Source organism: Pelodiscus sinensis, chromosome 1 (genome assembly GCF_052426305.1).
Source record: "Pelodiscus sinensis isolate ZL-2025 chromosome 1, ASM5242630v1, whole genome shotgun sequence".
Lineage (NCBI taxonomy): Eukaryota > Metazoa > Chordata > Testudines > Trionychidae > Pelodiscus > Pelodiscus sinensis.
This window is the reverse complement of record NC_143052.1, coordinates 155,689,150-155,716,522: the sequence shown is the minus strand read 5'-3', so window position 1 is coordinate 155,716,522 and position 27,373 is coordinate 155,689,150. Positions and strand designations below refer to the sequence as shown.

The window sequence follows — 27,373 nt, the reverse complement described above, 5'->3', positions numbered from 1 at the left end:
TCATCATTGACCTTTCAAGGTACCAAAACCCTTCTCCTGGACTAATCTCTTCTCTCCTGCATATATATTTCTCTCTCGCTCTTTTTTTGTTTTGTTTTGTTTTCTTGTCTTGACTGTGAGAGAAAGAGCAGGTCCTTTTAGTCCTTTTATAATGTCAAGTCCCTTTTCCTTGTGAACCTCCTGGTCAACCTCAAGGTATGTCTTCCTCCATCTCCATTGTGGTCTGATGCTTGGTCACCACCCTTCTGGAATCCAGACATACTGTTTTATTGCAGCTTTGGTCCTACTCTTTGGCATAACTATTGATCATCTAGAGTAAGAGCAGGACCTGTTCCAGGAGTGGGCAATAATTTTAAACGGGGACTACCCCAGAAGGGGCAGGGCCAGGACACTTCTGTGCTCCCCTGCCCACAGACCCTGATTAGCCTACGGGAGAGGGAGCACGTACAGTCTTTTCCCCTGCTTTCCCACCTATAGAGAACTGTCAGCTGTTCTGAATAGGTGGTGGTTCCCTCTAGGCACTCACATCACTTGCAGGGCAGGAGGAGATTTCATGTGCTCCTCCTATCCCCAGATCAATCAGGGCCTGAGGGTGGAGGGGAAGCACGCAAAGTCACTCATTCTCTGCCCCTGCCCTGCAAGGGGTGCGCAGTGCTTAGAGTGGACCCGTTCACCCCTTGCAGAGGGGGCAGGGAGTGAGAGACTTTATGCACTCCCCCCGACTCTGATTAACCTGGAGGCGGGGGAGTGGCAGGGCATCCACGGGCTGGATCCATCCGCTTGGTGGGCTGGATCCAGCCCGCGGGGGCTCCTTTGCCCACTTCTGACCTATTCAGTTGGTAGTGGTTCTTAAAGACCACGTTGTTAGAGTCAAATGCTCAAGGGCCTCTTCCCTTCTTAACATAAGACATGTGATGCACGAATGCATGCATTGGACAGTCAAACAGCCCTAAATATACACAGAGTTCATAATGCCAAACTGGAATTCATAAACTGTACATAGATAAATCCTCAAAATGGTCTTATAAAAACGATGGGCCATAAATCTTACTGGAATATGTCATAAAATATTTTCTGATAGGAGTGAGGTGTGGTATAAACTGGAGTCAATTGGGTGATGTTTGATAAATTGCCAATGTTGGGCCAATGCGTGGATAGTTATATTCTGAAGTATTGGTGCAGGGCCATGTACTTGTAATGGATTGCATAACTCAGTGCTCTCCTCCTGTTATTTTTCAATTGTGTTGTATCTCTCAGTTATAAAATGTATAGTAACATTCAAGTTGTCTTGTAGTCAGCCCTCCATGATTTACTGAATACTATTACACGGTCAGATTTGGTAAGGTAAAGTGAGGTGGACTCTTGCAGTTTTTTGTGTGGGTGTAAACATGGTAGAGTAGACTTCTGATAATCCAGCACCTTTTGGGTATAGGTGATGCCAGATTATCAGATTTGCCGGAGAATCAGGAGGTCCAGTACAGCTGCACAGCTTAACAGCTGGCCAGGACACAATCTCCCTCCCTCTTTCCTCCCCTTTCCTCTTCACATCTCAATGTTTGTTACCAACATGTCTAATTTCAGACCTGGTGTGAACCATGTCAAATTTTGGGGATAATTTAGTCTCCAAGTCTACTCGGAAGAATGATGCTGTTTGGAGGCAGTGTTTCTCAAACTGTGCTCCGTGGAGCCCCTTAGGCTCCGCGAGACATCTCCAGGGGCTCTGCGAGGTTGACAAACTGGAAACATCGATACGTTCAACACGTACAATCAGTGGACCGCTGGGGTGCTGCATAAATTTTTACGCATGTAAAGGGCTCCGGAGCCCAAAAAGTTTGAGAACCACTGACTTAGACTGTCTTTGTTTCAGCTTCCCAGTCTGCAAAATGGAGTTACTGATATTTATCCACTTTGTAAAGTGCTTTAGGATTTTTGAATGAAAAGCTCTACATAAATGAAATATATTTATTTGTGTTCCTTGGCCTGTCTTTTGAACGTGCCAGCTAATGGTGTTGTCTGATGTCAATATTAAAGCACTGGTTAGCTTTCTGCTAGTAACTGTGCAGCCATCATCAACCAGTTTCATGCATTCCATTAGTCAGTTGCCAGGTGGGAATAGCATTTGGCCACTGTCAGCAGATGGTGGATTTGAACCAGCAAGTTTGAGGTGACAAGCTCTGAACCCCAGTTCCCTAGGCTACCTAGTTCCCTAGAATTTTTACACTTGTGATGTTGAGTTTTATGTTGGAAGCAAGCAGCAAAAATGAAACACAAAATGCTCTGAAATGCAATATGGTGAATTTGCAGGCTTGTGAAAAGGGCTGTGAGCACTAACCACAGTTCAGCTTTTTAGGTTGTGCAAGTCCTGTTGGGTCTGGCCTAATCAATTTCACTTAATCAGAGCCCAGCAATGTTAAGTGGTAACAACTTGCAGTGAGCAAATTGGCATGTTGTATATAGTTGCATTATCTATCTTAGTTCCATTTATGTTGAGTTTGTCATCAATTATCCTGAAGATAGGACCTTGACATAAAATTTTTAAACCTGCCAAGTATAAACACATAAATATAAATATTACTCGGTTTATCTAGAACAGGCATGGGCAATAAGGGGCCCCTCGACCAGATGCTGTTTTCTAGGGTTAGCCTCTTGTGGGCCACCTGATGCTTTATTTACCTGAGCATGTGCAGGTACAGCTGCTTGAAGTTCCTGTTGACTGTGGTTCACTGTTCCCAGCCATTGGGACCTGCAGGAAACAGTGACCCAGCCCATGCCACTCCGCACAGCTCTCATTGTCTGGAAATGGTGAACCACGGCCAATGGGACCTGTGAGCCACCTTACCTGTGAACACACAGGTAAATAAAGCATAACCCTGGTGAAGCATAACCCTGGTGAATTGCCTCTGTCCTATCAGCCTCTTATTGCCAACCCCAATCTAGAACACACAGGCTACATCTACATTGCACTCTCTTGAGCAAGAACATATGCAAATGAGGCGTGGCGATGAATATCGCCACGCCTCATTTGCATACTTAATGAGCCACCGTTTTGTGCAAGAAGGAGCAGTCTACACAACTTCTTCTTGCGCAAAAACCCCCTCTTGAGCAAGATCCATTCTGATGCTTATTTTCAGGCAGAACGGCTCTTGCACAAGAGGGGGGTTTTGTGCAAGAAAGAGCCATGTAGATGGCTCTTTTTTGCACAAAAGCCCCTTGCACAAAAATGGCGGCTCGTTAAGTATGCAAATGAGGCATGGCGATATTCATCGCTGCACCTCATTTGCATATGTTCTTGCTCAACAGAGTGCAATGTAGACGTAGCCACACAGTAACAATCTGTTACGATAATTACTGAAGCAAAGTTCACTCTAGCAAATTGAATTTAAAGCACTAAGTTTGACGCAAGTGACCAGTACATTAAGAAGCTGTCACAGAATTTTCCATTATTTTAATCCATTTATTTACAATGTGAGATGCATACATTTAAAATATTCTGCCAATTTTGGGATTAAAAAAATAAAATACTATTTTCTTGTCAAACTTTATTTGTTCAGTATTTTGAAAAGTGTTTTTCCTAAAGCAGTAGGTGTTTATCAGAATAATATTTAGGCTTCACAATTAGAAAAACAGCATACTTTTTTGACAGGACAATTCAGACCAATTTGAGTGCACAAAATATATACTAACCAATGGATTAAGCTTCTTTTGCTAATCAATACATTTTCTGTCAACCTACCCCGGAGTGTGTTCCTTATCTTAGCAACATTTAAAATTAGGAGAAACAATCATGAAAAGCAAAGTGTGTGAAACAGATTTTCAAATTCACCCAATGGAGATGAAAACAAAACATAATATCCTAGCATGTGAATGGGAGTAAGTAATCCTTTGTGTATTGTTTTGCAATACCATTAGAATGTTTTATGTCAACTCCTCTTTCATATTTATATCATCACAACTATTGTAGAATAAAGAAAAATTAATACTTTGCTAATAGTTCTCACTTTCTGGTGATGTGGATGTATATGCTATTTGTGTGTGATTAATTATTAAATGATTTTTAAGCTTAGAAGGGACCGTTATGATCATTTAGTCTGAAGAACTTTACCCAGTAATTTCTGCAGCAAGCCCATAGTTCTGTAATAGGCACGTAAAAGAGTAGTTGACTACTCGATTCCTCGCCCTCCCCTCCTTGTTGCATCTACTTCAAAGGCAGCAAGGTGGAGAGCAGGAGCTGATGCTGGGGGAGAGCAGGCTTAAAAGCCGGTTCCCCTCAGCACCATCTCCATGGTGCAGTGGGGAAGAGGGATGGCAGGGGAGGCTTTAAACTGGCTACCCCCAGCACCAGCTCCTGCTTCCCCACTTGCTGCCTCTCTCTGATAGAAGGAGCAAGGGTGGGGAACCAACTAGTCGCATCATTGGTTGACTAGTGGTATTACTGAAATGATATGCACGTAAAGCAAGGGCATGTGAAGTGAGGTGTGTGATTATTTACACACATAGACTGTGAGAGCCATGTACTCCCTCTGCGTCCAATCAAAGCGCTGCTACAGTTCATTTGCCACAAATGCTAGGTATGCAAGAGCAGTTAGCAAAACTACCCTATTCCAGGAGGCCATCTTGGTTATGACAATCGTGCAGGTTACCGAGATGGAGGACCAATTAGGCAGGTTGCTCACTAGCCTAGATTGCCTATTGTTGCCTTAATATCTTTGATTAAAGTAATTTACATTTCTAGCTACAAAATTAATACATAGTGTTGGTTGGGTGCCAAGATGATGGTTTTGCATGAAGCAGAACAGTCCTGAACCTGGCTAAAGAGCATTCGGGTTAAAAGTACTTGCCTGAGTATTCACACTGGAGCACTCTAGTTCATCACCTGGAAGCCAGTAACTCCAAATTACATTCAATGCCCTTAATTTGATGCATGAGTGTCACTTCAGGTTTTATTCCACTCACTGGTAGAGTAGCGGGATTGATTTTAACAGCCCTTTAGATCAATAGGAGGGACTGCGTAATGTAGACAAGCTCATTACAAATATGCTGAATATGTCGACCTAAGTTGTTGTGTAGACTGACCTTAAGATTGCAATTCTATGTTAATTTTAATTAAATAACCACAACTTCAACTCTGCTTCAGTAGACAGCATGCATAAACTGAGATCTATATACTATAATACCTGCAAAGATTAATACAGCTAATAAAAAAAAGGAGATCATAATTCTTGCATATGTTTTCATAAGGTAGTGTTTGCTCACAAACAAGTGTAATTACATCACATTAGTTAACTAATACATTAGGGAACTCAACCCCTTTCAGATTACGTTTTAAAAAATTAATGGTGTGCACAATCTAAAGCTCTGCATTAATTTAAGCTTATTTAATCAATGGCAAGCTAAATTTATTCCTCCATTCATGGAATCATATACATTAGTCTGGAAGGGACCTGGGGAGGTCATATAGTGCATCCGTACCTGCGCTGAGTCTGGAGGAAAAATATCTAGACAATCTCTGTCAGATGTTTGTCTAACCTCTTGTTAAAAACCACTTGAAGGGCGTTCCACAACCTTGTTAGGTAACCTCTTTCAGAGAGGTAGCCACATTAGTCTTTCAGCAGAAACAGCAAGGAGTTCAGTGGCACCTTAAAGACTAACAACTTTATTATGACATAAGCTTTTGAGAGTTGCAACTCATTTTGTCAGATGGGTGAAGTGAAAGAAAAAGAAACAGATAATAGAGATCCAGTGATGGGAGTGCTAGGTCAGAACTAATTCAATCACGGTAGATGTGGATAAGAAGGTGGGACTACCTAAAGTGGAAATGTACTTATTGTATGGAGCTTCGGGGGTAGCTGAGTTAGTCTGTTACAGAAAAAGAACAAGAGGTGGTCTGGTAGCATTTTATAGGCTAATGAAACATGTAGATGGTATCATGAGCTTACGTGGGCACAGCCCACTTCTTCAGATGACCAGAATTATGAGTTGGGGATATGAAAAGGGCTTGACAAGCGGCAGCAAGCCCTGCTCGCCAGCCGTGTAGTTTGGCATGCTGCGCATGCACAGACTGCGCTGCAGCACCATGCCGGGCTAAAATCTACTCGCCATGGGTGAGTAGATTGCCCTAATTGTTGAGCCCTGGATATGAAAACTTGAAACAAATAGGAGAGGGGAAGGGAAGGGGGAGAGTAAGAAAAAAGGAAGGGGGGCAGGAGACAGAGCATCATTAAGTATTTGGAAAATGGGTACTTAAACCTAAGCAGGTCAATAGATAGATTCCTAAAGCAGGAAGGATACCACTCAGGGAGCTGTTAGCACATCAGTGATTATTAACTAGGTAGAGTCCCCACCAGCCCATATCACGATTGAGTCCATTAGCATGTGAATTGAATTTGTGGATGAACTGGAATTCCAGGACTTCTCTGTGTATTTGGCTTGTAGAGCTGGTTTGTGACAAGACAGCTACTTGCAGGTCTGTCAGACTGTAGTTAGGCAAGCTGAAATGCTCACCAACAGGCTTCTTTATGTTCCCTTTAGGTATATCCGATTTGTGTCCATTGATGCTTTCTTGAAGAGAAAGTTTGTCCTATATAGATATAGATATAGAGCAGTGGGGGCACTGCAGGCATTTGATGGCATAGATCAAATTACTGGATGTACAGTCAAATGACCCTTTGATTTTGTGGCTTATGTTGTTTGCTCCAGTGATGAATTCGCCAGTGTAGATATGTGGGCAGAGTAGGCATCTTTTTTGGTTGCAGGGCTGGATTCCTGGAGGTTTATTATGTGGTGGTGTGGCATGGTTGGGGGTTGTCTGTAAGCAAGAATAGGTTTTTCTCCTAAGGCCTCTGAGAGTGAGGGATCATTTTCCAAGATGGGTTGGACATTGTGTATAATGTGTTGGAGGGGTCTGAGTTGTGGACTGTAGACAACAACAAGAGGAGTTCTGTTGTTTTCTCTTTTGAGTCTGTCTTGAAGTAGTTCATGTCTGGGTATTTTTTTGGCTCTGTCAATTTGTTTTTTCACGTCCCCAGCTGGGTATTTCCATTTTAGGAATGCTCTGTAAAGATCCTGAAGGTGAACGTCTCTGTTTGTGGGGTCGGAGCAAATCCTGTTGTATCATAGGACTTAGCTGTATACAATAGACTGAAAAATGTGTCTGGGACGGAAGCTGGAAGCATGAAGATAAGTGTAGCGGTTGGTACGTTTCTTATAAAGGGTGGTAGAAATGTGTCCATTATTTAACTGTACTGTAGTGTCCAGGAAGTGGATTTCCCTTGTGGACTGGTCCATGCTGAGGTTGATAGTAAGGTGGAAGTTGTTGAAATCCTTGTGGAAGTCTTCAAGAGTCTCTTCACCGTGGATCAATGTAGCATAAGTAAAGTACGGGTGTTAGGGGGCGAGAGCTGAGGAAACATTTTTCAAGGTCAGCCATAAAGATGTTGGCATATTGTAACATAAGACACATTTTTCAGTCGATTGTATACAGCCAAGACCTACGATACAACCAGATTTGCTCCGACGCCACAGACAGAGACAGTAACCTACAGGATCTTTATAGAGCATTTCTAAAACTGAAATACTGATATGTGCTGGTGGGGACTCTACCTACTTAATCACTGAAGGTGCTAACAGCTCCCTGAGTGGTATCCTTCCTGTTTTAGTAATGTATCTATTGACTTCGATTTTTTATCAGTTTAGGTTTAAGTACCCATTCTCCAGATACTTAATGATGCTCTGTCTCCCACCCCCCTTCTTTTTTTTCTTTCTCTTACCCTTCCCCTTCCCCTCTCCTATTTATTTCGAGTTTTAATTTCCCCAACTCATAACTCCGGTCATCTGAAGAAGTGGGCTGTGCCCACGAAAGCTCATGATACCATCTACATGTTTCGTTAGTCTATAAAACGCCACCAGACCATGTGTTGTTTTTATTGTATGGAAAGAGCCATTCCCAGTCCCTATTCAGCCCCATTCTGGTGGTGTCACACATGCATATGAATTGTAGTTCAATTGTTAGTTTTTTGTGGTGATACAGGATTCCTTGTACTGAAAGAGGTTCAGAGGACTTGTTTATCCTTATACTGTAAAACTTCAGAGTTACAAACAATGGAGATTGTTTGTAAATCTGAACAAAACGCAATGGTTTTCTTTTCAAAAGCTTAATACAGCTTTAAAACTTTATTGTGCAATAGAAAAATGCCTTTATTTTCCTCCATAGTTTCTTTCTTTGCCAGCCTTCAGTGATCATGGAGAACAAATTATTACTGTCCTCTCTATAACAACTTTAACTGTTATTAGGTCCTCCCCCTTAGCCTTCTTCTTAAGACCAGGGTTTTTTAACCTTTCCTCATAGCTTAGGCTTTCTAAATATTGGATTATTGTTGTTGCTTTCTTTGGCACTCTCCTATTTACCCAGAGCTTGAAGTGTGGCACCCAAAACTGGACCAGAACTCCAGCTGAAGCCTCACTGGTACTGAGCAGAGAGGAACATTTTTTCTCGTGTCTTAAATACAACACTTTTGTTAATATACTCCAGAATATTAGCAATTTTTTCCAACTGAATCACATTGTTGACCCGTTCAACTTGTGATCCACTATAACCTCTAGATCCTTTTAAGCCACATAACTGTTCTTCCCCATTTGGTAGTCATACGTTTGATTTTTTTTTTTTTCCCCTTCCAAAATGTAGTACTTTACCCTTGTCTTTATTTAGTTTCATCTTGTTTGTTTCAGATCAATTCTCCAATTTGTCAAGGTCATTTTGAATTCTATTATGTCCTCCAAAATGCTTGCAACCCCTCCCAGCTTGGTATCATCTGCAAATTTTATAAGCATACTTTTCATTCTATTATCCAACTCATTAATTTAAATATTGACTACTGTAGACATCTGTGGGACTCCATTAGATACATGCTTCCTGTTTGACAGCAATCTACTGATAACTGTTCTTTGAATAATCTTTCAGACAGTTGTGCAACAACCTTTTAGTACTTTCATCTAGATGACATTTCCCTAGTCTGCTTATGAAAGTGTCACGTGTTAAGTCTTACTAAACTCAAGATGTATCATGTCTACTGCTTCTCACCCCAAGCAGTAGGTCAGGAATCCTCCCAAAGAAGAAAATTGGTTTGATTTGGTATGATTTGTTCTCATTGGTTATTCTTTGTCACGCTATTATCCTCTCGCTACAAATGGATTTAGTAATTTGTTCCAGTATCTGTCTAGGCATCAACATTAGGCTGTCAGGTCTACAATTCGATTGTCCTCTGTTCCCTTTTTAAAAGATAGATACTATGTTTGCCATTTTACATTCCTCTGGGAGTCACCTGTCTTCCAAAGATTCTCGAAGATAATTGCTAGTTGTTTGTTTTTTAAGTGTCCTAGGTGAAAGTCATCAGGCCCTGCCAACTTAATGCATCTAACTTACCTAATATTTTGTAACTTGTTCTGTTACTTCTCCATCTTCTAATATATAAAGGAGAATGTATGTATGTTTGTGCACTAATAACTTGGGGTATGGCTAGACTAGCCACCCTAGTTCGAACTAGGGTGGCTAATGTAGTCATTCGAACTTGCAAATGAAGCCTGGGATTTAAATATCCTGGGCTTCATTTGCATGTTCCCGGGTGCCGCCATTTTTAAATGCCTGGTAGCTCGAACTACCTGCCCGCGGCTAAACGCGGCACGGACTAGATAGTTTGAATTAACACTCTTAATTCAAACTACCATTACTCCTCCTGCAATGAGGGCTTCATTTGCAAGTTCGAATGACTACATTAGCCACCTTCGTTCGAACTAGGGTGGCTAGTGTAGCCATACCCTTGGACGCTATAAGAGCTACTGCAACCAAACTTTGCATGGGATAACCTTTCCTCCAGGAGAAGGTTTTAAGGTACTTTTGGACCCAATCAGGCCCGAGCTCAAGCTGTAAAAATCAAAAAGCAACCCGTCGTACTGCGCTGGAGGGGCCACTCCACTCACTGTAGGTCCTGTGCCCACTGCCTGCAGCCCTCAGCGCCATCTGGGACTTGCCCCCTCCCGCCTGTGAAGTTACATAAACGACTCTTTCCCCCTTTCCCCTCACCCTGACATGCAGTTCCCTGACTCCCCACACACAGAACGGCTCAGGCTTCCGCCCTGCCCCCCCGTGGCACCTCCAGTTCCGGGCGCAAACTGGGGCACTTCTCCTGTGTGTAACCTCCTTTCTACCCAGGGTCTCACCCCCCTCCCATTTCTGGGGATGACGTGGATCTATATTTTAATCCCTATAGAAATCAGTGCAACTTTTCTACCATTCAAAAAAAGATAATGGACTACTGTTTTTCTACATTTTGTTCCTCCGGCTTCCCGAGCAATGCTGGGTAACTCCAGCTAGTTATTAATATTTATTGTGTTAAGCATCTGTTCACAATTAATCTTTTTAGTAAAGACTGAAACAAAATAAGCATTAAGCAGCTTAGTTGTCTTGATATTGTCAGTTATTAGTTCTCTTTCCTACTACACTACACTCCAAAAGCTGAGTATCTGCATTTTTCTTTAGTCTTTCTCTGACTCCTAATCTATGTATAAAATAATTTCTAATTGCCTTTTATGGTCCTTGCTAAATGTAACTCATTTTGTGCCTTTGCCTTTCTGATTTTGTCCCTTCATGTTTGTGCTAGTCTTTTGTAGTCATTCACCTATATTACCACTTTTTGTAGGATTCCCCTTTACTTTTCGGTTTATTTAAAGAGCTCCTTGCACATTCAAGTTGGCCTTTTACTCTTTCTTTATGTTCTTTCATATCAGGATAGTTTCCAGTCGTGAACTCATCTCATTTAAATTTTAACATAAAAATATCCACATTGAAACACAAATATAAGACCAACTGAAAACAAAATCCTTGTATGATAACTTATCATTATGACCGTAATACATTGTTATAATCCTATTAAGGTAAAGTTAAAATTGCGGTTATTAGTTGCAGAGGTTTTAGGTCAAATTTTGGTTTATAATAAAAATTCATTTGTAATTTAATTTGCCACTTCATGTTTAGAGTCAGATTCAGTCATTTAACCTGGTATAAATCCAAATTTACACTGGAGCAGGGAGAGCAGAGTTTGGTCCAGACAGTGTTACTGAAGTCTTGATGTTCTTACGTGACTGTTGCATTCTTTTTTACAGACCAGTGTTATCTCACTACTTGTGGAAACATTATCTATTTTTTTTTTGGTTCTGAAACAGCCTTTAGAAGTATTTGCTGCAGTGATTCATATTACTCAAAAAATATATTTTACTCCTTGATATTCCAGAAAGGAGTTTACCTTTTCCCTCCATTTTGAAGGTAAGTGTTAGATACAGTTCTCATGATGTGTAGCTTTCCAACTTTGCTTTCCTGAAGTGGTTTATTGAGATGTCCAGTAGGTGTTTTCACAGGTAATTTAGTCAAGCTCGTGGACTTTGGTTTGGGGATCCGAGTAGGAATTGTACGATGGAAAACATCAGCAATCTTGAAATAAACCAAGAGAAAATGTAAGCAGTTAGGGTAGGTGGTTTGTACAGGTCTTTAGTGCTTTTTCTCAGCTTTTCAGAAATAACAAATACATTGATCTGATTAACAACTGTTGCCAGTGTAGCTTTCCTTATTTTTCTGGTTTTTTTTGAAGATACCATGAAGCATGTGACATAATGTTAGTTTTTGAATGTGAAAATGATGGGGGAAAAATGAGTGTTCCATTACTTTTTGAGGATTCTTGCAAGCTTCATGACTTTGCATGCAGCAAAGACTAGAAAAATTTATGTGGTTTTGCAGTTACACAAATAGGTTCTGGGCACCTTCTTAGTGTTAAACTCTTTCTGCCTCTCTCTCTCTCTCTCTCTCATATATCCAGCTATAAAACCCCGGTGAAAGTTTACAGGAGAAGACTAAAAAGAGCTGGAGCTGCCCTGTTAGCAAAGATTTCCCTGTGGAAGCTTTCAACTCTAGACTGCTACCAGTCAGGAATCAGTTTGGAGTGGGTAAATCCACAATGAGGACTGCTCTGATCTAAGTAACCAAGGCAATTCATGCTCTTCTGCTAGGAAGGATAGTGACTCTGGGGAATGTGCAGGACATAGTGGATGGCTTTGCCGCAGTGCAGTTCTCTAACTGTGGTGAGGCGATGGAACACACATCCCCATTTTGGCCACAGACCACCTTGACAAAGCATACATAAACCACAAGGGGTACTTATCAATGGTGTTGGATCACACTGGCTGTTTCACTGACATCCAGATGGGGTGGTTGGGAAAGGTGCATAATGCGTGCATCTGTAGAAACCCCAGTCTCTTCAGAAAGTTGCAAGACAGAACTTTCTTCGCAGACCAGAAAATTACCCTTTGGAGACTATGCCAATAGTTATCCTTGGAGACCCAGCTAAACCCTTGTTCCCATGGCTCGTGAACCCGTGCACAGGTAGCCTGGACAGCAGTAAGGAATAGTTCAACTTCAGGATAAGCAAGTGCAGAATGGTGGTAGAATGTGTCATTGGCCATTTAAAAGCATGCTGGCAAAGTATATTGACTAGGTTGGAGCTCAGAGAAATCAATATTCCTGTTGTTGTTGCTTGCAGTGTGCTGCATATTTGTGAGAGGAAAAATATTCTGACAGGGTGGGGAGGTTGAGGCAAATCACTTGGTAGACAATGAAGAGCAGCCAGACACCAGGGCAGTAAGGGAGAGCAGGAGCAGCTTGAGGCCGGCTGCGGCAGCTGGCACCCCAGGCAGAAGGTGCAATCGGCGCCCCCACCTGCACGGCCGTCAATGGCCATGATGTAATCATGGGGCGCTCGGGCCAGCGGCGCCCTAGGCAACTGCCTAGTTTGCCTAGGCTCATGGACCGCCCCTGAGGGAGAGTACATCAAGATGCCCTGCACATCAGAGAGACTTTGAAAACCAGTTTCATGAATGACCAGACAATGATTTGACAGTTATCAATCTGCCCCCTGTTGTACAGGTACTGCCTTGTAAACCACTGTGAAAAATGCATGATTTCAGAATAATAGTGTCATTTTTATTTAGGAAACAGAGGGAAAACAGAGGGAACACAGACATAATGTTCAGTTAAGAGCAGCTTAGATAAGCCTCTGTCAGGGATGATTGATTGCTACACAGGGTGATTGTAATAAGCCACAAGTTCTTCGTAAAAGGGATGTAAATTAGACGTATCACAATTGCTAATGAAGCGGAGATTTAAATCTCCCCTGCTTCATTAGCATAAAAATGGCTGCCGCTTTTTTCCCCGCATGGAGATTTGTTGGAAAAAAGCGCCAGTCTAGACGCTGATCTTTCGGAAAATAAAGCCTTTTCCGAAAGATCCCTTATTTCATAGAGGGATAATTAAATACACATGTAACTGCATAAAAATGTAGTGGTTACAAAACTATTCGATAGTCCCTGTAGTAGGGATGTAAGCAACTAGATGACTATCTGATAAGCATAAGCGTGTTAGATAGTTGAGTAGTCACTTGACTAGTCACTTTACACACTCACCCCCCCTCCCCCCACTGCCTATCTCTGGTCGTCTGAAGAAGTTGGCTGTGCCCATGAAAACTCAGGATACCATCTGCATGTTTTGTTGGTCTATTAAGTGCTATCAGACTATTTGTTGCTTTTTAAGTGTTCTATTAGAGAGAGGCAGGAAGGGGAGCAGGAGCTGGTGCTGGGGGAGCTGGCTTAAAAGCTGGTTTCCCCCCAGCACCATCTCCGCAGGGGCAGGGAGGCAGAGGAATCCCTGCTGCTGTGCCTCTCCCTTTGAAATGTACAAGAGCCGCCATGGAAATTCCATCGACTACTTGATTAGTTGATTTAATCAAAATTTAATATCCTTATCCCATAGGCAGGGCCAGCAGCCAGTGCGCTCCCAACCCCACTCCTGGGGAGCCCTCCATCCCCCTGTGCTGCTGCCTCTCTATTAGAGGTGGGAGCCAGTCTGTGAGGGGAGCGGTTTAAAAACTCACTCTGAAAGAAGCAACAGCGTGGGTGGCGGGGGTAAGGTGGCTCCTGCCTGCTCCCTCCTCCTGCTGCTTCTGTAGGAGGCAGCGAGGAGAGGTCAAGGGGGTCCATGGAGCTGGCACATGAGGAGAGCTAGCTTATCAGCTCCTGCCTGCCCCTCTCACCCGCCACACTGCTGCATTTCTATCAACTCCCCAGGCACTGACTCCCACCTCCCCCCCCAGCTGCCCTTGATAGAAGCAGCAAGGGGGAGGGAAATGTGTGTAGTCTACAGAATTAACTGATAATCTTTGTTTTATACCATTTAATTGTGTAGTCATCTACATGTTGACATCCCCATAAAATATGGTAATGATTTTTGTCAGTAATATCAGTAGTCACTGAAATGAACTATTAAAATTAATTGTCCAAGCAAATAAGTGTCAAGGTGCTGAGAACCAGGGTGAACAGTAATTTGATAACCAGACTTTGTCTTCCTGCTTTTTAAATTTAATTTTCAGTGTGGTTGTCAGTTATCAGAAATAGAAACTGAGTCAGAAGAGCAAGTATCTAGTAATGTGGAAATTTTCATGCATAATTGGACCAGTGACTCAGCTAGCCCTGAGTTCTTTTTTTGACAGTGGGTAGGGGTAAGAAATTCTTCAAGGGACAATTATGGAATAACATGCTGGGGCAGTCAGTGATTGGCTTGTGCTCTGATCATCAAAATCTCTATTCACTATATGTTTGTAACTTATTATTTGCATTTCTTTGATAAGGACTTGTAATGATGGCCTGACTTAAAATGAACACTATCAGACATTTTAACAAGTTAGATTTTTTTTCTCCTTTTTTTATGTTTTCAAAGTGTTCAATGTAAACTAACCTTTTTTTTGGTACTGATGTGGGGGAGGGGCACGAAAAGCAGATGGGGTGGGGACAAGATGGGCATGTTAAAAGGTACCTATTCTAGCAATCAGGCTGTCTCCATCAACCTAAAGAAGTTTCACCCTGTTAAACCCTCATTTTGACTTCTCTGTGGAATATAGCATGATGTGTGGCTGCATGTTTCTTGCCTTAGGGATTTATGCCTTTCATTAAAGAGCAAAGGGGAGCATGTACTGCTCATGACTTTCCTAGAAGCATTTTCATAATGGCTGCAGAAAGATGTATGAGGAATGATAACATTCGGTTTGGTTCTTTCAGCACTTTCCAGTAGTTTGAAAGATTTGAACAGCAGAGGGAGTCCTTTCTTAATTTTTGTTCTGCTCAAACTCTTCCCTTGGAGGTGGGATGGCTCTGTGTAGCCCAGTTATGCAAACACCAAATTCACATCTTGAGATACTTGTATGAGACTGCCAAAAAGAAATGTGGTGATTGCTTACCCCTTATTTTAGAACATTTCTCCATGTGCTTCCTGAGCTCATTAGAAGCTCAGTCTTGCTGTTCTTCTCAGGAGTGAGTTAGAGCTAAGTAGAAATGGCAGAATTGGGCCCACCAGTATCATTCTCTTCAGATGTCAAATAGTTTCTGTCTATTTTACTTAGCGCTCCTCCCCCCCCCCCCCCTTGTGTTTTCATTCTGAAATCTTTCAGGAAGTCAGAATGAAGGTTTTTACTTTTCAGCTGTTCTGCCTTCCTCTGGGTGTGATTATTTAGAAACACTGTACTGTTCTGCAGCAAAGGTCCCAAATGCTGCATTTTGCTGCATGTAGTATTTAGTTTTGACAGTTGCTAATGTACTATGTTCTGTTGTAGCCTTATGGAACCCTATAAAACACTCTTCAGGCCAAGAATTCCCAACTTCATGCTCAACTTTAGGCAGCCTACATACACTCTGAAAGTTATCTGAATTAGTAGTCTGGCTTTTAAGAGGTTTGGAGCACCCGCAGTTCCTCCTTAGCTGAGGATGAAGAAGACATTTTGAAGATGAGACTTGAATAAAGAGAAAATTATTACGGTAGAGATGCTTGCAGGAGCTGCAGAGGAGTAGGTACTTGTGCAGTGCCCATAAATAAACACTACAGTAACTGAGTGGAGTGCATGGTTACATTGCAGAATGGAGAATCTAGACTCCAGTGTTTTAATTATGGCTATGCCACTGACTCACTTTTGACTATGGGCAAGTCACTTCACTTTTCTGCACTTGTTTCCTCATCTGTAAAGTGGGGTTAATGATACTTTTCCTTCTTTGTAAAATGCTTTGTAAAGTGCTTTTTGTGAGACTGTGATACCCATTGTGATGGGACTACTTGTGCTATAAAGTACCTTTTGAACACAGATAAGACAGGCTGGTCTTTTTAAGTCTGTGCATGTCATTATTGATTTGTGATTACAATGTCTTTGTTACAATTAGTACAGGGGAAAAATATGTCAATAAAGCCATTTTCACTGTATGATGGCTGCTTTTATACTGAAAGTGTACATAAGCATTTCAAAACTTGTGGGAGAAATTAAAAAAATTCTGACAGTGGCTTTAAAAAAAACAAATTAACTTTGAATTGTATACAGAGATAAAAAGAAAAAAAAAGAAAAGAAATACTCCTGAGTATTCAGGCCTGCATGCCAAGTTTTAAACTGAAGCATGTTTTTATGGTTGAATTGTAAACGCCTTAGAAATTGGTGTGTCTGTAGAAATGCTGACAGGTCCTTAACTGTAGCAGAATGAATGGCTCACTATTACCATATTATCAAGTACCATGATTGTTGAGCCAGTTGGATCACTGGAGAATTCTAACCCTATAATTCTGCATATAGTGGACAGCTCATGCTGTGGAACAAAATATTCTTGGATTTTACCATTTTTAGCTGTTACTGTTTAAATTGGAAGAGGAAAAGATTGGGAAGGAGTTAATTGTAATAACTTGTGGTGTTGATTTTTGCTTTACAATGCATATGATGTCCCTAAGTTATTTTGATTTTTATTGTAGAGTGTTTCACTTTTTGTGTGTGTGTGTGTGTGTTGGGAGGGACAGGATAGACCTGCTTAATTTCATAAACTTGTGCTATTCAGAAGGGAAACCCATACTGAAAGTAAATGCAGTGTCTACGCATGTGGCATGATCCTTGTCAAAAGCCCAGCTACATAGAGGAAGCCTAGCACATAAAGATATTTTATAGACTTTTCTGTGCAGCTCACCTCCACAATATCTGAGCACCTTATTAAAAAAGGCAAGTCTTAATAACTCTATTTTGATGGTGAGCATCTGAGTTACAGAGAGAGGTCACAAAGGGAGTCGAGCAGAGTTGGGTATAGAAGCCTGAGTCCCTTTCAAAAGCCGTAGCTACCAACATCTTCTCTTCAGGCTTGTCTTAACACAGATAGCTGCAGCGGCACAGGAGCCAAGCAAACAGAGCTGTAAACAGGGGAGTTTGAGTGGGAGTTGGGATTGTGGGATTTGTTTGGAGTTTATTTTTGCTGTAGAGAGGGTGTTTTGGTTTGTTTTTGTGTTCACCGGACTAATAGGATTTTGGTGAGAAAGTAGATAAAACACAGAGGCATTAGTGGCCATGGCCCAAGTAGTAGAGAACACAAGGAGGATGATTGGATGTGGTAGCTGTGGTATGTACATGATGGAGGGGGTACCTGAAAGGAGTTTTGTTTGCATGAAGTGCCACCTGATAGAGCTGATGGAAGAAAAGATCCGAGGACTGGAGATGCAGGTGGAAACTCTGGTCGAGTTTAGAAGGGGGTTTGAGCAGATGATGGGGCAAAGGCATGACGTGGCTGAAGGGGAAAGCTTAGATATGCAGATGGAACCAGGATCAAGGGCCTCAGAGGGGGGACTGCTGGGTGAAGAAAATGGACAGTGGAAGCATGTGACTCAGAGGACCAGGCAGAGGAAAAGATGGATCAGTGAAGGAAAAATAGAGCTCAAGAACAGGTATGTGGAGCTGGAAAATGAAGAAGGGGTACACCAGGTAGATAATGAAGATGGAAGGGTAAGGAAGAAGAGAAGAGTGGCTAGTCCCATAGATAAAGGGGAAGACTCAATGGAGACAACACCAATAATGAGCATTAGGATTACAAGGGAAAATAGGAATGGCAAGGACTTGCAGCCAGAGGAAGCTAGAGATAGACCAAAGAATTTCACTGTCGCTAGGAAAAGGCAGGTCTATGTGATTGGGGACTCCTTATTGAGAAAAATAGATAGGCCTGTAACCAGAGCTGATCCAGAGAATAGAAGGGTGTGCTGTCTGCCAGGTGCTAAGAAACGAGATGTGGAACTGAGGTTGAAGAGAATTATTAAGGGAGCAGGAAGGAATCCATTGATCATCCTTCATGTAGGAACAAATGATACGGCTAGATTCTCGCTGGAACTAATTAAGGGAGACTATGCTAGGCTGGGAAGGATGCTTAAGGAAAGTGAGGCTCAGGTGATCTTTAGTGGGATTCTTCCTGTTCCTAGAGAAGGGCAACTAAGATGTGACAGGATTATGATGATCAATAGATGGCTTAGGCAGTGGTGCTATAAGGAGGGCTTTGGGATGTATGGTCACTGGGAGGCATTTATGGACAGAGGACTGTTCTCTAGAGATGGACTTCATCTAAGTAGGGGGAGGGAAATAGACTTCTAGGATGGAGGCTGGCTCAACTTATTAAGAGAGCTTTAAACTAGGAATTTGGGGGAGACGGTTGGGAGATGCCCAGGTAATCTCTACGCCAGATTTTAACACTGAGAGGGAGGAAAACGAAGTAAGAAAGGATATAGCTGGGGGTGGGAGAATGAACATGAGGAAGGGTGGGGTGGATACTAGTCCAATAGGTCATATTGGAGGTATAACATCTGTGCCAAATTGGGTAAAGAATGTGAATGAGGCCAAACAGCAAAAATTAAGATGTTTGTACACCAATGCGAGGAGCCTAGGTAACTAAAAGGAGGAACTAGAGCTATTGGTCCAGGAAGTGAAACCAGATATTGTAGGAATAACAGAAACATGGTGGAATACTAGGCATGACTGGAGTACAGGTATTGAAGGGTATGTGCTGTTTAGGAAAGACAGAAATAAGGGAAAAGGTGGTGGAGTCGCATTGTATATCAAAGATGAGGTACATTGTAAAGAAATAAAAAGTGATGGAATGGAGAAGACAGAGTCTGTTTGGGCAAAAATCACATTGGGGAAGAAAACTAACAGATCCTCCCCTGGGATAGTGCTTGGGGTGTGTTATAGACCACCAGAATCCAATCTGGGTATGGATAGAGACCTCTTTAATGTTTTTAATGAAGTAAATACTCATGGAAACTGTGTAATCATGGGAGATTTCAACTTTCCAGATATAGACTGGAGAACAAGTGCTAGTAATAATAATAGGGCTCAGATTTTCCTAGATGTGATAGCTGATGAATTCCTTCATCAAGTAGTTGCTGAACCAACAAGGGGGGATGCTATTTTAGATTTGGTTTTGGTGAGTAGCGAGGACCTCATAGATGAAATGGTTGTAGGAGACAACCTTGGCTCGAGTGATCATGAGCTAATTTAGTTTAAATTAAATGGAAGGATAAACAAAAATAAATCTGAGACTAGGGTTTTTGATTTCAAAAGGGCTAACTTTAGTAAATTAAGGAAATTAGTTAGGGAAGTTGATTGGACTAAAGAAATTATGGATCTTAAAGTGGAGGAGGCCTGGAATTATTTTAAGTTAAAGTTGCAGAAGCTGTCAGAAGCCTGTATCCCTAGAAAAGGGAAAAAATGTATAGGCAGGTGTGTTAGACCAAGCTGGATGAGCAAGCATCTCAGAGAGGTGACTAAGAAAAAGCAGAAAGCATATAAGGAGTGGAAAATGGGAGGGATCAGTAAAGAAAGCTACCTTATTGAGGTTAGAGCATGTAGGGATAAAGTGAGACAGGCTAAAAGTCAGGTAGAGTTGGACCTTGCAAAGGGAATTATAACCAAAAGTAAAAGGTTTTATAGCCATATAAATAGGAAAAAAACAAAAAAAGAAGTAGGACCGCTAATTACTAAGGATAGAGTGGAGGTTAAGGATAATCTAGGAATGGCCCAATATTTGAACAAATACTTTGCTTCAGTCTTTAATGAGGCTAATGAAGAGCTTAGGGATAATGGTAAGTTAACAAATGGGGCTAAAGATAAGGAGGTAGATATTACCATATCCGAGGTAAAAGCCAAACTTGAACAGCTTAATGGGAGTAAATCGGGGGGCCCAGATAATATTCATCCAAGAATATTAAAGGAACTGGCACATGAACTTGCAAGTCCATTAGCAAAATTTTTTAATAAATCTCTAAACTCAGGGGTTGTACCATTTGACTGGAGAATTGCTAATATAGTTCCGATTTTTAAGAAAGGGAAAAAAAGCGACCCGGGTAACTATAGGCCTGTCAGTTTGACATCTGTAGTATGTAAGATCCTGGAAAAAATTTTGAAGGAGAAAGTAGTTAGAGACATTGAGGCTAATGGCAATTGGGACAAATTACAACATGGTTTTACAAAAGGTAGATCGTGCCAAACCAACCCGATCTCCTTTTTTGAGAAAGTAACAGATTTTTTAGATAAAGGAAATGCAGTGGATCTGATCTACCTCGACTTTAGTAAGGCATTTGATACAGTACCACATGGGGAATTTATTGGTTAAATTGGAAAAGATAGGGATTAATATGAAAGTTGAGAGGTGGATAAGCAACTGGTTAAAGAGGAGACTACAGCGGGTCATACTGAAAGGTGAACTGTCAGGTTGGAGGAAGGTTACTAGCGGACGGAGTTCCTCAGGGATCAGTTCTGGGGCCAATTTTATTTAATCTTTTTATTGCTGATCTTGGCACCAAAAGTGGAAGTGTCCTAACAAAATTTGCGGATGACACAAAATTGGGAGCTATTGCCAATTCAGAAAAGGATTGGGATATCATACAGGAAGATCTAGATGATCTTGTAAATTGGAGTGATAGCAATAGGATGAAATTTAATAGTGAGAAGTGTAAGGTTATGCATTTAGGGATTAATAACAAGAATTTTAGTTATAAGCTGGGGACACATCAGTTGGAAGTAACAGAGGAGGAGAAGGACCTCGGAGTCCTGGTTGATTATAGAATGACTATGAGCCGCCATTGTGACATGGCCGTGAAAAAGGCTAATACGATCTTGGGATGTATTAGGCGAGGTATTTCCAGTAGGGATAAGGAGGTGTTAGTGCCATTATACAAGGCATTGGTGAGACGCCGTTTGGAATACTGTGTGCAGTTCTGGTCTCCCATGTTTAAGAAGGATGAATTCAAACTGGAACAGGTACAAAGAAGGGCCACTAGGATGATCCGAGGAATGGAAAACCTGTCTTATGAAAGGAGACTCAAGGAGCTTGGCTTGTTTACTTTAACCAAAAGAAGGCTGAGGGGGGACATGATTGCACTTTTTAAATATATTAAAGGGATAAATACCAGGGAGGGAGAGGAATTATTTAAGTTTAATACCAATGTGGACACAAGAACAAATGGATATAAGCTGGCTAGTAGGAAGTTTAGACTTGAGATTAGACGAAGGTTTCTAACCATTAGAGGAGTGAGGTTCTGGAACGGCCTTCCAAGGGAAGTAGTGGGGGCAAAAGATCTATCTGGTTTCAAGATTAAACTAGATGGGTTTATGAAGGGGATGGTTTGATGAGAGAACATGATTTTGGTAACTAATTGACCATTCATTATCAGTGGGAAATAGGTCAATGGAGGGATGATAGGAGTTACTATAGAGAACTTTCTGGGTGTCTGGCTGAGTCTTGCCCACATGCTCAGGATTTAGCTTATCGCCATATTTGGGGTCGGGAAGGAATTTTCCTCTAGGGTAGATTGGCAGAGGCCCTGGAGGTTTTTCGCCTTCCTCTGTAGCATGGGGTACAGATCACAGCTAGAGGATTCTCTGCATCTTGGGGTCTTCAAAGTATTTGAAGGCTTCAATATCTGAGATATAGGTGAGAGGATTATTCTAGGAGAGGTGGGTGAGATTTTGTGGCCTGCACTGTGCAGGGGGTCAGACTAGATGATCATAATGGTCCCTTCTGACCTTAAAGTCTATGAGTCTATATTTTAACATCTTCAAACTTGACTTTAAATGGTTGTTAGCTGACACAGTGCTAACTGATCGGTGTAAGCAAAGACTAGTTATGCCCATCATCAGGTTGTCATCATTGAGCTTTGGACAAACTCTACCGGGACCAGGGGTTATCCAAGGAGTAGCTGATGTGGTGATGAACACAATTAGTTCTTGTCTGCAGTCTCAGTGTTGTGTCGCTTAATTCAGGAGTTAAAAATTGTGATTAAATGCAATACAGTTTTCTAGTGAAGACAAGACTGTGCTCCAAAACCAAGGTGCTGCATGAGCTTAAAGAGAATTCTCCATTTTCTGTTAATAGTTTGATTAGAGGACTTGTTCACTTTGTGCTCGTCCCTAACGGTGGAAATATTGGCATAGGATTGATTGTATCCAGCAGAGGGCAGAGTTGACACTTGTCTGTTACCTCCATGTACATTGGTAATGTTTTCAGTAAACTCACTTCCTCTTAGCTTAAATCTGTTTATCTTTTCCTTCCATAAGATTGTTGGCAGCAGAGATTCTTTTGTGCAGGTCCTGGGCTACTAAGGAGGGCTGTGATAACTTTTTTTTATAGTGGTTTGTTTTGAAAAATATTAGGGTGACCAGATGTCCTGATATAAGGGACTTTGTCTTCTATCACTTGTCTTCTATAGGGCACTCCACCCCACTCCAATTAAAAACAAAAAATTAGTGTCCCAATTTTTCACACTTGCTTTCTGGTCACCCTAAACAGAGATGCATATGAAGCCATAGGGCCAAATGTAAATATATTTTAAAGCAGAAATTTCTTCAATATTCTTCAATTTTGTTCATGCAAAAAATTGAATCTATATTCCCCTCCCCCCATTATTATTTAATATACTTGGTGGGAGCACACGGAGATCAACTATGTAGGGACTTCGTTGTGTTGGATTGTGCACAAGCACTTGAAAAATAATAAAGAGCTCTCAAAGAGCTCTCAAGTGGGATCCACATTTGCATTCTTGGGAAGTTCTTTAGATTTTAGGGTAAGGTTTTTCTTCTGTGAAAAAGCTTTTAAGTGTGTGTGTGTGTGTGTGTGTGTGTGTGTTAAATCTTGTAGTGTAGTGGGATGTGATTTTGTTTGTTTTTGTTTGCTTGTGGTGTTTACTTCTAAAAGAAAAATGTGATTTATAATGGCCTGAGTGTGAGTTTAAGGACTCAGGAGTTTTAATCTTGTGCTGGGCTGACTCATTTTGCTGCTTTGAAATCACTTAACTCCTCTTTCTCAGTTTCTCCAGCTGTAAAATGAAGACATTGTTTCTTATCTTCCTCATGGAGCACAGTGAACTTTAATTATAAAGATTACCTACTCTATGTACTAAATATTTTTGAGGGAGGGAGGTAGTAATAATTAAGTGAATACACACAGTGTCACATTTCAGAGAAACCACCAGCAAGATGAAAGCCTTTTCTGGTATATTTAAAAACCTCTTCTCATGTGAATCCCAGTCTGTGCCCTGTTGTGACTAAAGTTTGGTTGTAACAGTTAACTAATCTGATTATTTTAAATATCTCTTTATGTTGGAGTCCCCTCCGCATTTCGTCCCAGAAGGCTTTTCTCAGGTAGAGAATGCAGCTATGCTCTGTGGCTGTTGATTGAAGGATTTGTCCTTGTAATAAAATTTCACAGTCATATTATATTTGTCAAAACCCTCCATTTCTGGGGTGGTTTCCCATTCATGGTACTTGATTTTAGCATCAAAATGTCTCTTTACACCACCCATGAAGCTTTGAACTCTTAAGATCTTTTTCTGTTTGTTTGTTTGTTTGTTTCTTGGTAACATAGTATTTGTTCTACCCATTGCTTAAGTCTGGAGATTTGGGAGTTGTCATCTTTTGTTTTATGTGTCTCAATAGCTGATATTTCCTAGTCATCAAGCACATAGTTCTGGCATCTCTGTCCCAATTCAGCAGCATCAGTTTCATTTTAATAATTCCGTGCTGCCCTACAGTTAATTTCTGTGTGTGAAAGGATGCATTTTAAAACCTTGTAAGAGATGTAAGTAGTCCCATTTTTTTTTCTTACAGCTTTATACTATCTCCAGACACACTGTTTTCTAAAATTCTTCTGGATAAGGAGCATTTAGCTGGCTGTACCTTCAGTTTTCATAAATTCAATCTCCTTAGTTGGCTATTAAGGGTAGTCGTTGAATAATGTCAGGCGCTGCCTCTCACTTGTCAGATGAGGACTTTGTTTTCTCAGTATTTTAACCTGTGATTTTTTTTTCTCCCCTTCCCACAGCAGGAGACTGGGACCAAAGGTCAAAAGTATGTCTCTTGCAAAACAGTAGAGAGTACTGCAGTACTACTAGGCTGGCTCTCCTCCAAAATAAATGGGCCAAGGTTTTCACATCTGTGTGCCTAAAATTACACTATTTTTTTCCGTATTTGATATCTTAAATAAGTGGCCTGACTTTCAAGGATACTGAGCACCCAGCTGCTCCCATCCTCCTTATCTTCAAAGTGGCAATCTGGGGTGACTGTCATGGGAAGATGTGGTTGAGGACATACCTGGAACAGTCATGTTGGGCTTCAAAGAAGTGTACTCAAAAGGGTTATGTAGAGTGGAGTGCTGGCTCTTCCCTTTCTGTAACCAGTTAACCCCCCCATCCTCCTTTCCTGACAGTTTGAGACTCTACCTGGTTGAAGGGAAGAATTTGTTCAAAGATTTGTTAGGAGAAGGGGTCACATAGAGGTCAGGGAACTGATTTGGCAAAAGGTGTATCTGTTGATCTTAACCAAAAGGTATACTGTTCTGGGGAACTGTGACAAAAATGCTTGCTTACATGCAAGTTTGATGCAACTTATAATTGACTAGTATTATCCTATGGCTTGTTTCCCTTGCCTTTTGTTAATTACAAATTTGATTTTTTTTGTATCCTGTAGTGAAAATTGTCTCTTAGTAAAAAATTAACAAGGAAGAATAAGCACTATTCTTTTGAATAATTAAAACTTTTTAATGGCATGATCACTGGTCTAAGATTTTTTTTATTCACCTAACATTGAACTCTAAATGTCTTTGTTCAGAAGAATTAGACAACGGTCCAAAGGACAAGAGTGTTTATTAGAAATGACTAAACTTAATTCCTGCTGTATAGGTAGTTTTTGGAAGACGTTATACCAGTTGGCTTCCTAATTGTTGTTAATCAATCAGTTTCTGTGTATGATATCTTCTGTGATATCTTCTGTGTATGATATCTGTGTAGAATGGAGATGCAAAACAGAATATTTGGTTTTCTATATAATTGTAAAATAAAAACAAAATGTAAAGCTAATTGTACGAGAACTAGAATTGGACTTTTTTTTTTTTTTTAAATGGAACCTATCATTTCCAGGCCTTCTGACTGGGGGTGTGGAGGTGGGGGTAAAGAGGGCATTTATCCCCGGGACTTGAATATTCAAAGGTTGTCAGGAGCTCCCAGCTGCTGCCACAACTATTGCAGCAGTGGTGTCTGCTTGAAGCCACAGTCCCCTTTTGAATTACTGCCAGCATGTAATGGGGAACAGGAGCCATGGTCTGGGTGACACCGAAGTCTGACTGCCTTTGGTTCCACCGCTTCCAATAGAGGCCCCATCCCTTCTGTCAGGGTGGCAGTGCCCCTCACATTTTGCCCTGGGGCCTGCGGTAGCTTTCGGCCCTGCTGAGCATTTCCAGTGTTTTCAAATGTCCACTAACAGAATATTGAAGTTTACTGCAGAGTTATGTACTGATGCTACATGTGCGTATGTACAGGATATTAAAGGTGTATGATGAAAATTACTCGTGTAGAGATCTAATGTTTGTTTTGGATTGGCACTGTAGAAAAGAATGCTTAAGCCAACTGTAATAAAGTGTATGTTATTACTGTCATATAAGATTATACTCCTTTCGGTTTGGATTCTATAAGATGCTAAGCACCTAGTGAGAAATAACTCCCATTGAAGTTAATGGGTGCTGAGGTTTCTAAGCATCTTGTAGGATAATAGCCTTAGGAATGTCACAAAATGGGCCTGATTCTGATCTCGCACAATTCAGCTTTTGAAGTGATTGCAGTTGCATACTGTCCTTGCTGTCAGTCCAAGATGCGTTCCAGAAAACTTGGACTTAAAGTGAAACAACTTAAAGCGGGGAATCTTTTTCCCGTGGCTGACTTCCATTTGCTCAGTTTTTTTGTGTACAACTTATGAGCAGGAAATGGGAGGACTTATAATGCATAACTTCCTACAAGCATCAATGACTTTAGTGCAGAACGGATGTATACCAGGGTGCCGTATAGCAGGGACAACCTGTACTGGTAAAACAGGTTTAAAGGGCCTGATCCAAAACCTGTTTTTTGGATCAGGCTATGAGATTGGATTGAGCTCATGCTCTCTTGTGTAGTTTAAATCTTTTAAAAAGTGCTCCTGCAATACTTTAGAGCACTTATTAAAAATTTCGATTTAACTGAAACTTCCATGGGTTTTACTTTTTCCATCATTGCTGATTATCAAGATACATTTTTGTGTTTTCTGAATAGAAACTTTTCCTTTTACAATTGGTCATTGTCTTCTGTCATAATTGCTAGCTCCCCATTCAGTTTTAGTGCATGCTTAAAGTCCTTTGCTGAATCAGGGATTGAAGGACAATTAATATCACAGTTCATAATCACGGAAATGATTATCATCTTTATTCTTCCCCATTCATCTTGAGCTGGGATGTATGAAGTAGACAGCTTCTATTTAAGCACAAGTATTTTGATGATAATTAGCTATGTGACATAGATTTGTTTGCTAAATGCATAATTCAAATTGATGTTTAATTTTTTTGAAAAGCTGTTTTTAAAAGAGTGAATTTCAGTAGCAACTCTTTATTGAGAGAAAGAGGAATGTTGGAAATGAATTCAAGACAGTTTGGTCTTACAAATAATTAAAAATGAAGTTCTAGTATCACTGGATGTAATATTCTCCAAAAGGGTTAGCATTGATTGCTTACTCTTTTTAAATACAAATTGAGACAGCATTGCTTATGATATTGTCATTATTTATTATAGGCACTAATATAGCATCCAGTACTGTTTCATGTGACCCAGTTTTGTCTAAATAGCAACATTGTACTACTGTATTAATGTTTGTACTCTGTCTGTAGGATGTATATATTCATATTAGCTGGGCTATAGTATAATTTTTTAACAAACTTCTTTTATCATTTCAGAAACTATAAGTTGTCCTATCATTCATTTTGCTTTCTCTTCTTCACAGATCTAATATGTAGAATGATGGACTGTAATCTAGATTCCAACCATGCACCCTCCTTCTCTCATGCTTTGAATATTAAAATCATTTTGTGGTGCCATTCTTCTAGTTAGTCTTTTTAAAATGTAACTGTTGCTGTTAACCTTTTTACAAGGTCTTTTGAA

At 40.9% G+C, this 27,373-nt stretch overlaps 2 protein-coding genes across 3 annotated transcripts in view; one reads left to right on the top strand and one right to left on the bottom strand.

The window, feature by feature from the left end:
- CMSS1 (cms1 ribosomal small subunit homolog) overlaps positions 1–27,373 on the top strand; it is a 356,232-nt gene that overhangs the window by 3,268 nt on the left and 325,591 nt on the right. The gene's annotated exons all lie outside the window — the stretch shown is intronic.
- Positions 10,041–27,373, bottom strand: part of FILIP1L (filamin A interacting protein 1 like) — a 297,957-nt gene continuing 280,624 nt past the window's right edge. The window contains exon 7 of the mRNA XM_075914071.2: positions 10,041–11,479. Coding sequence (XP_075770186.2) covers positions 11,291–11,479 — 189 coding nt within the window. The 3' untranslated portion in view covers positions 10,041–11,290. The remainder of the gene's footprint in view (positions 11,480–27,373) is intronic.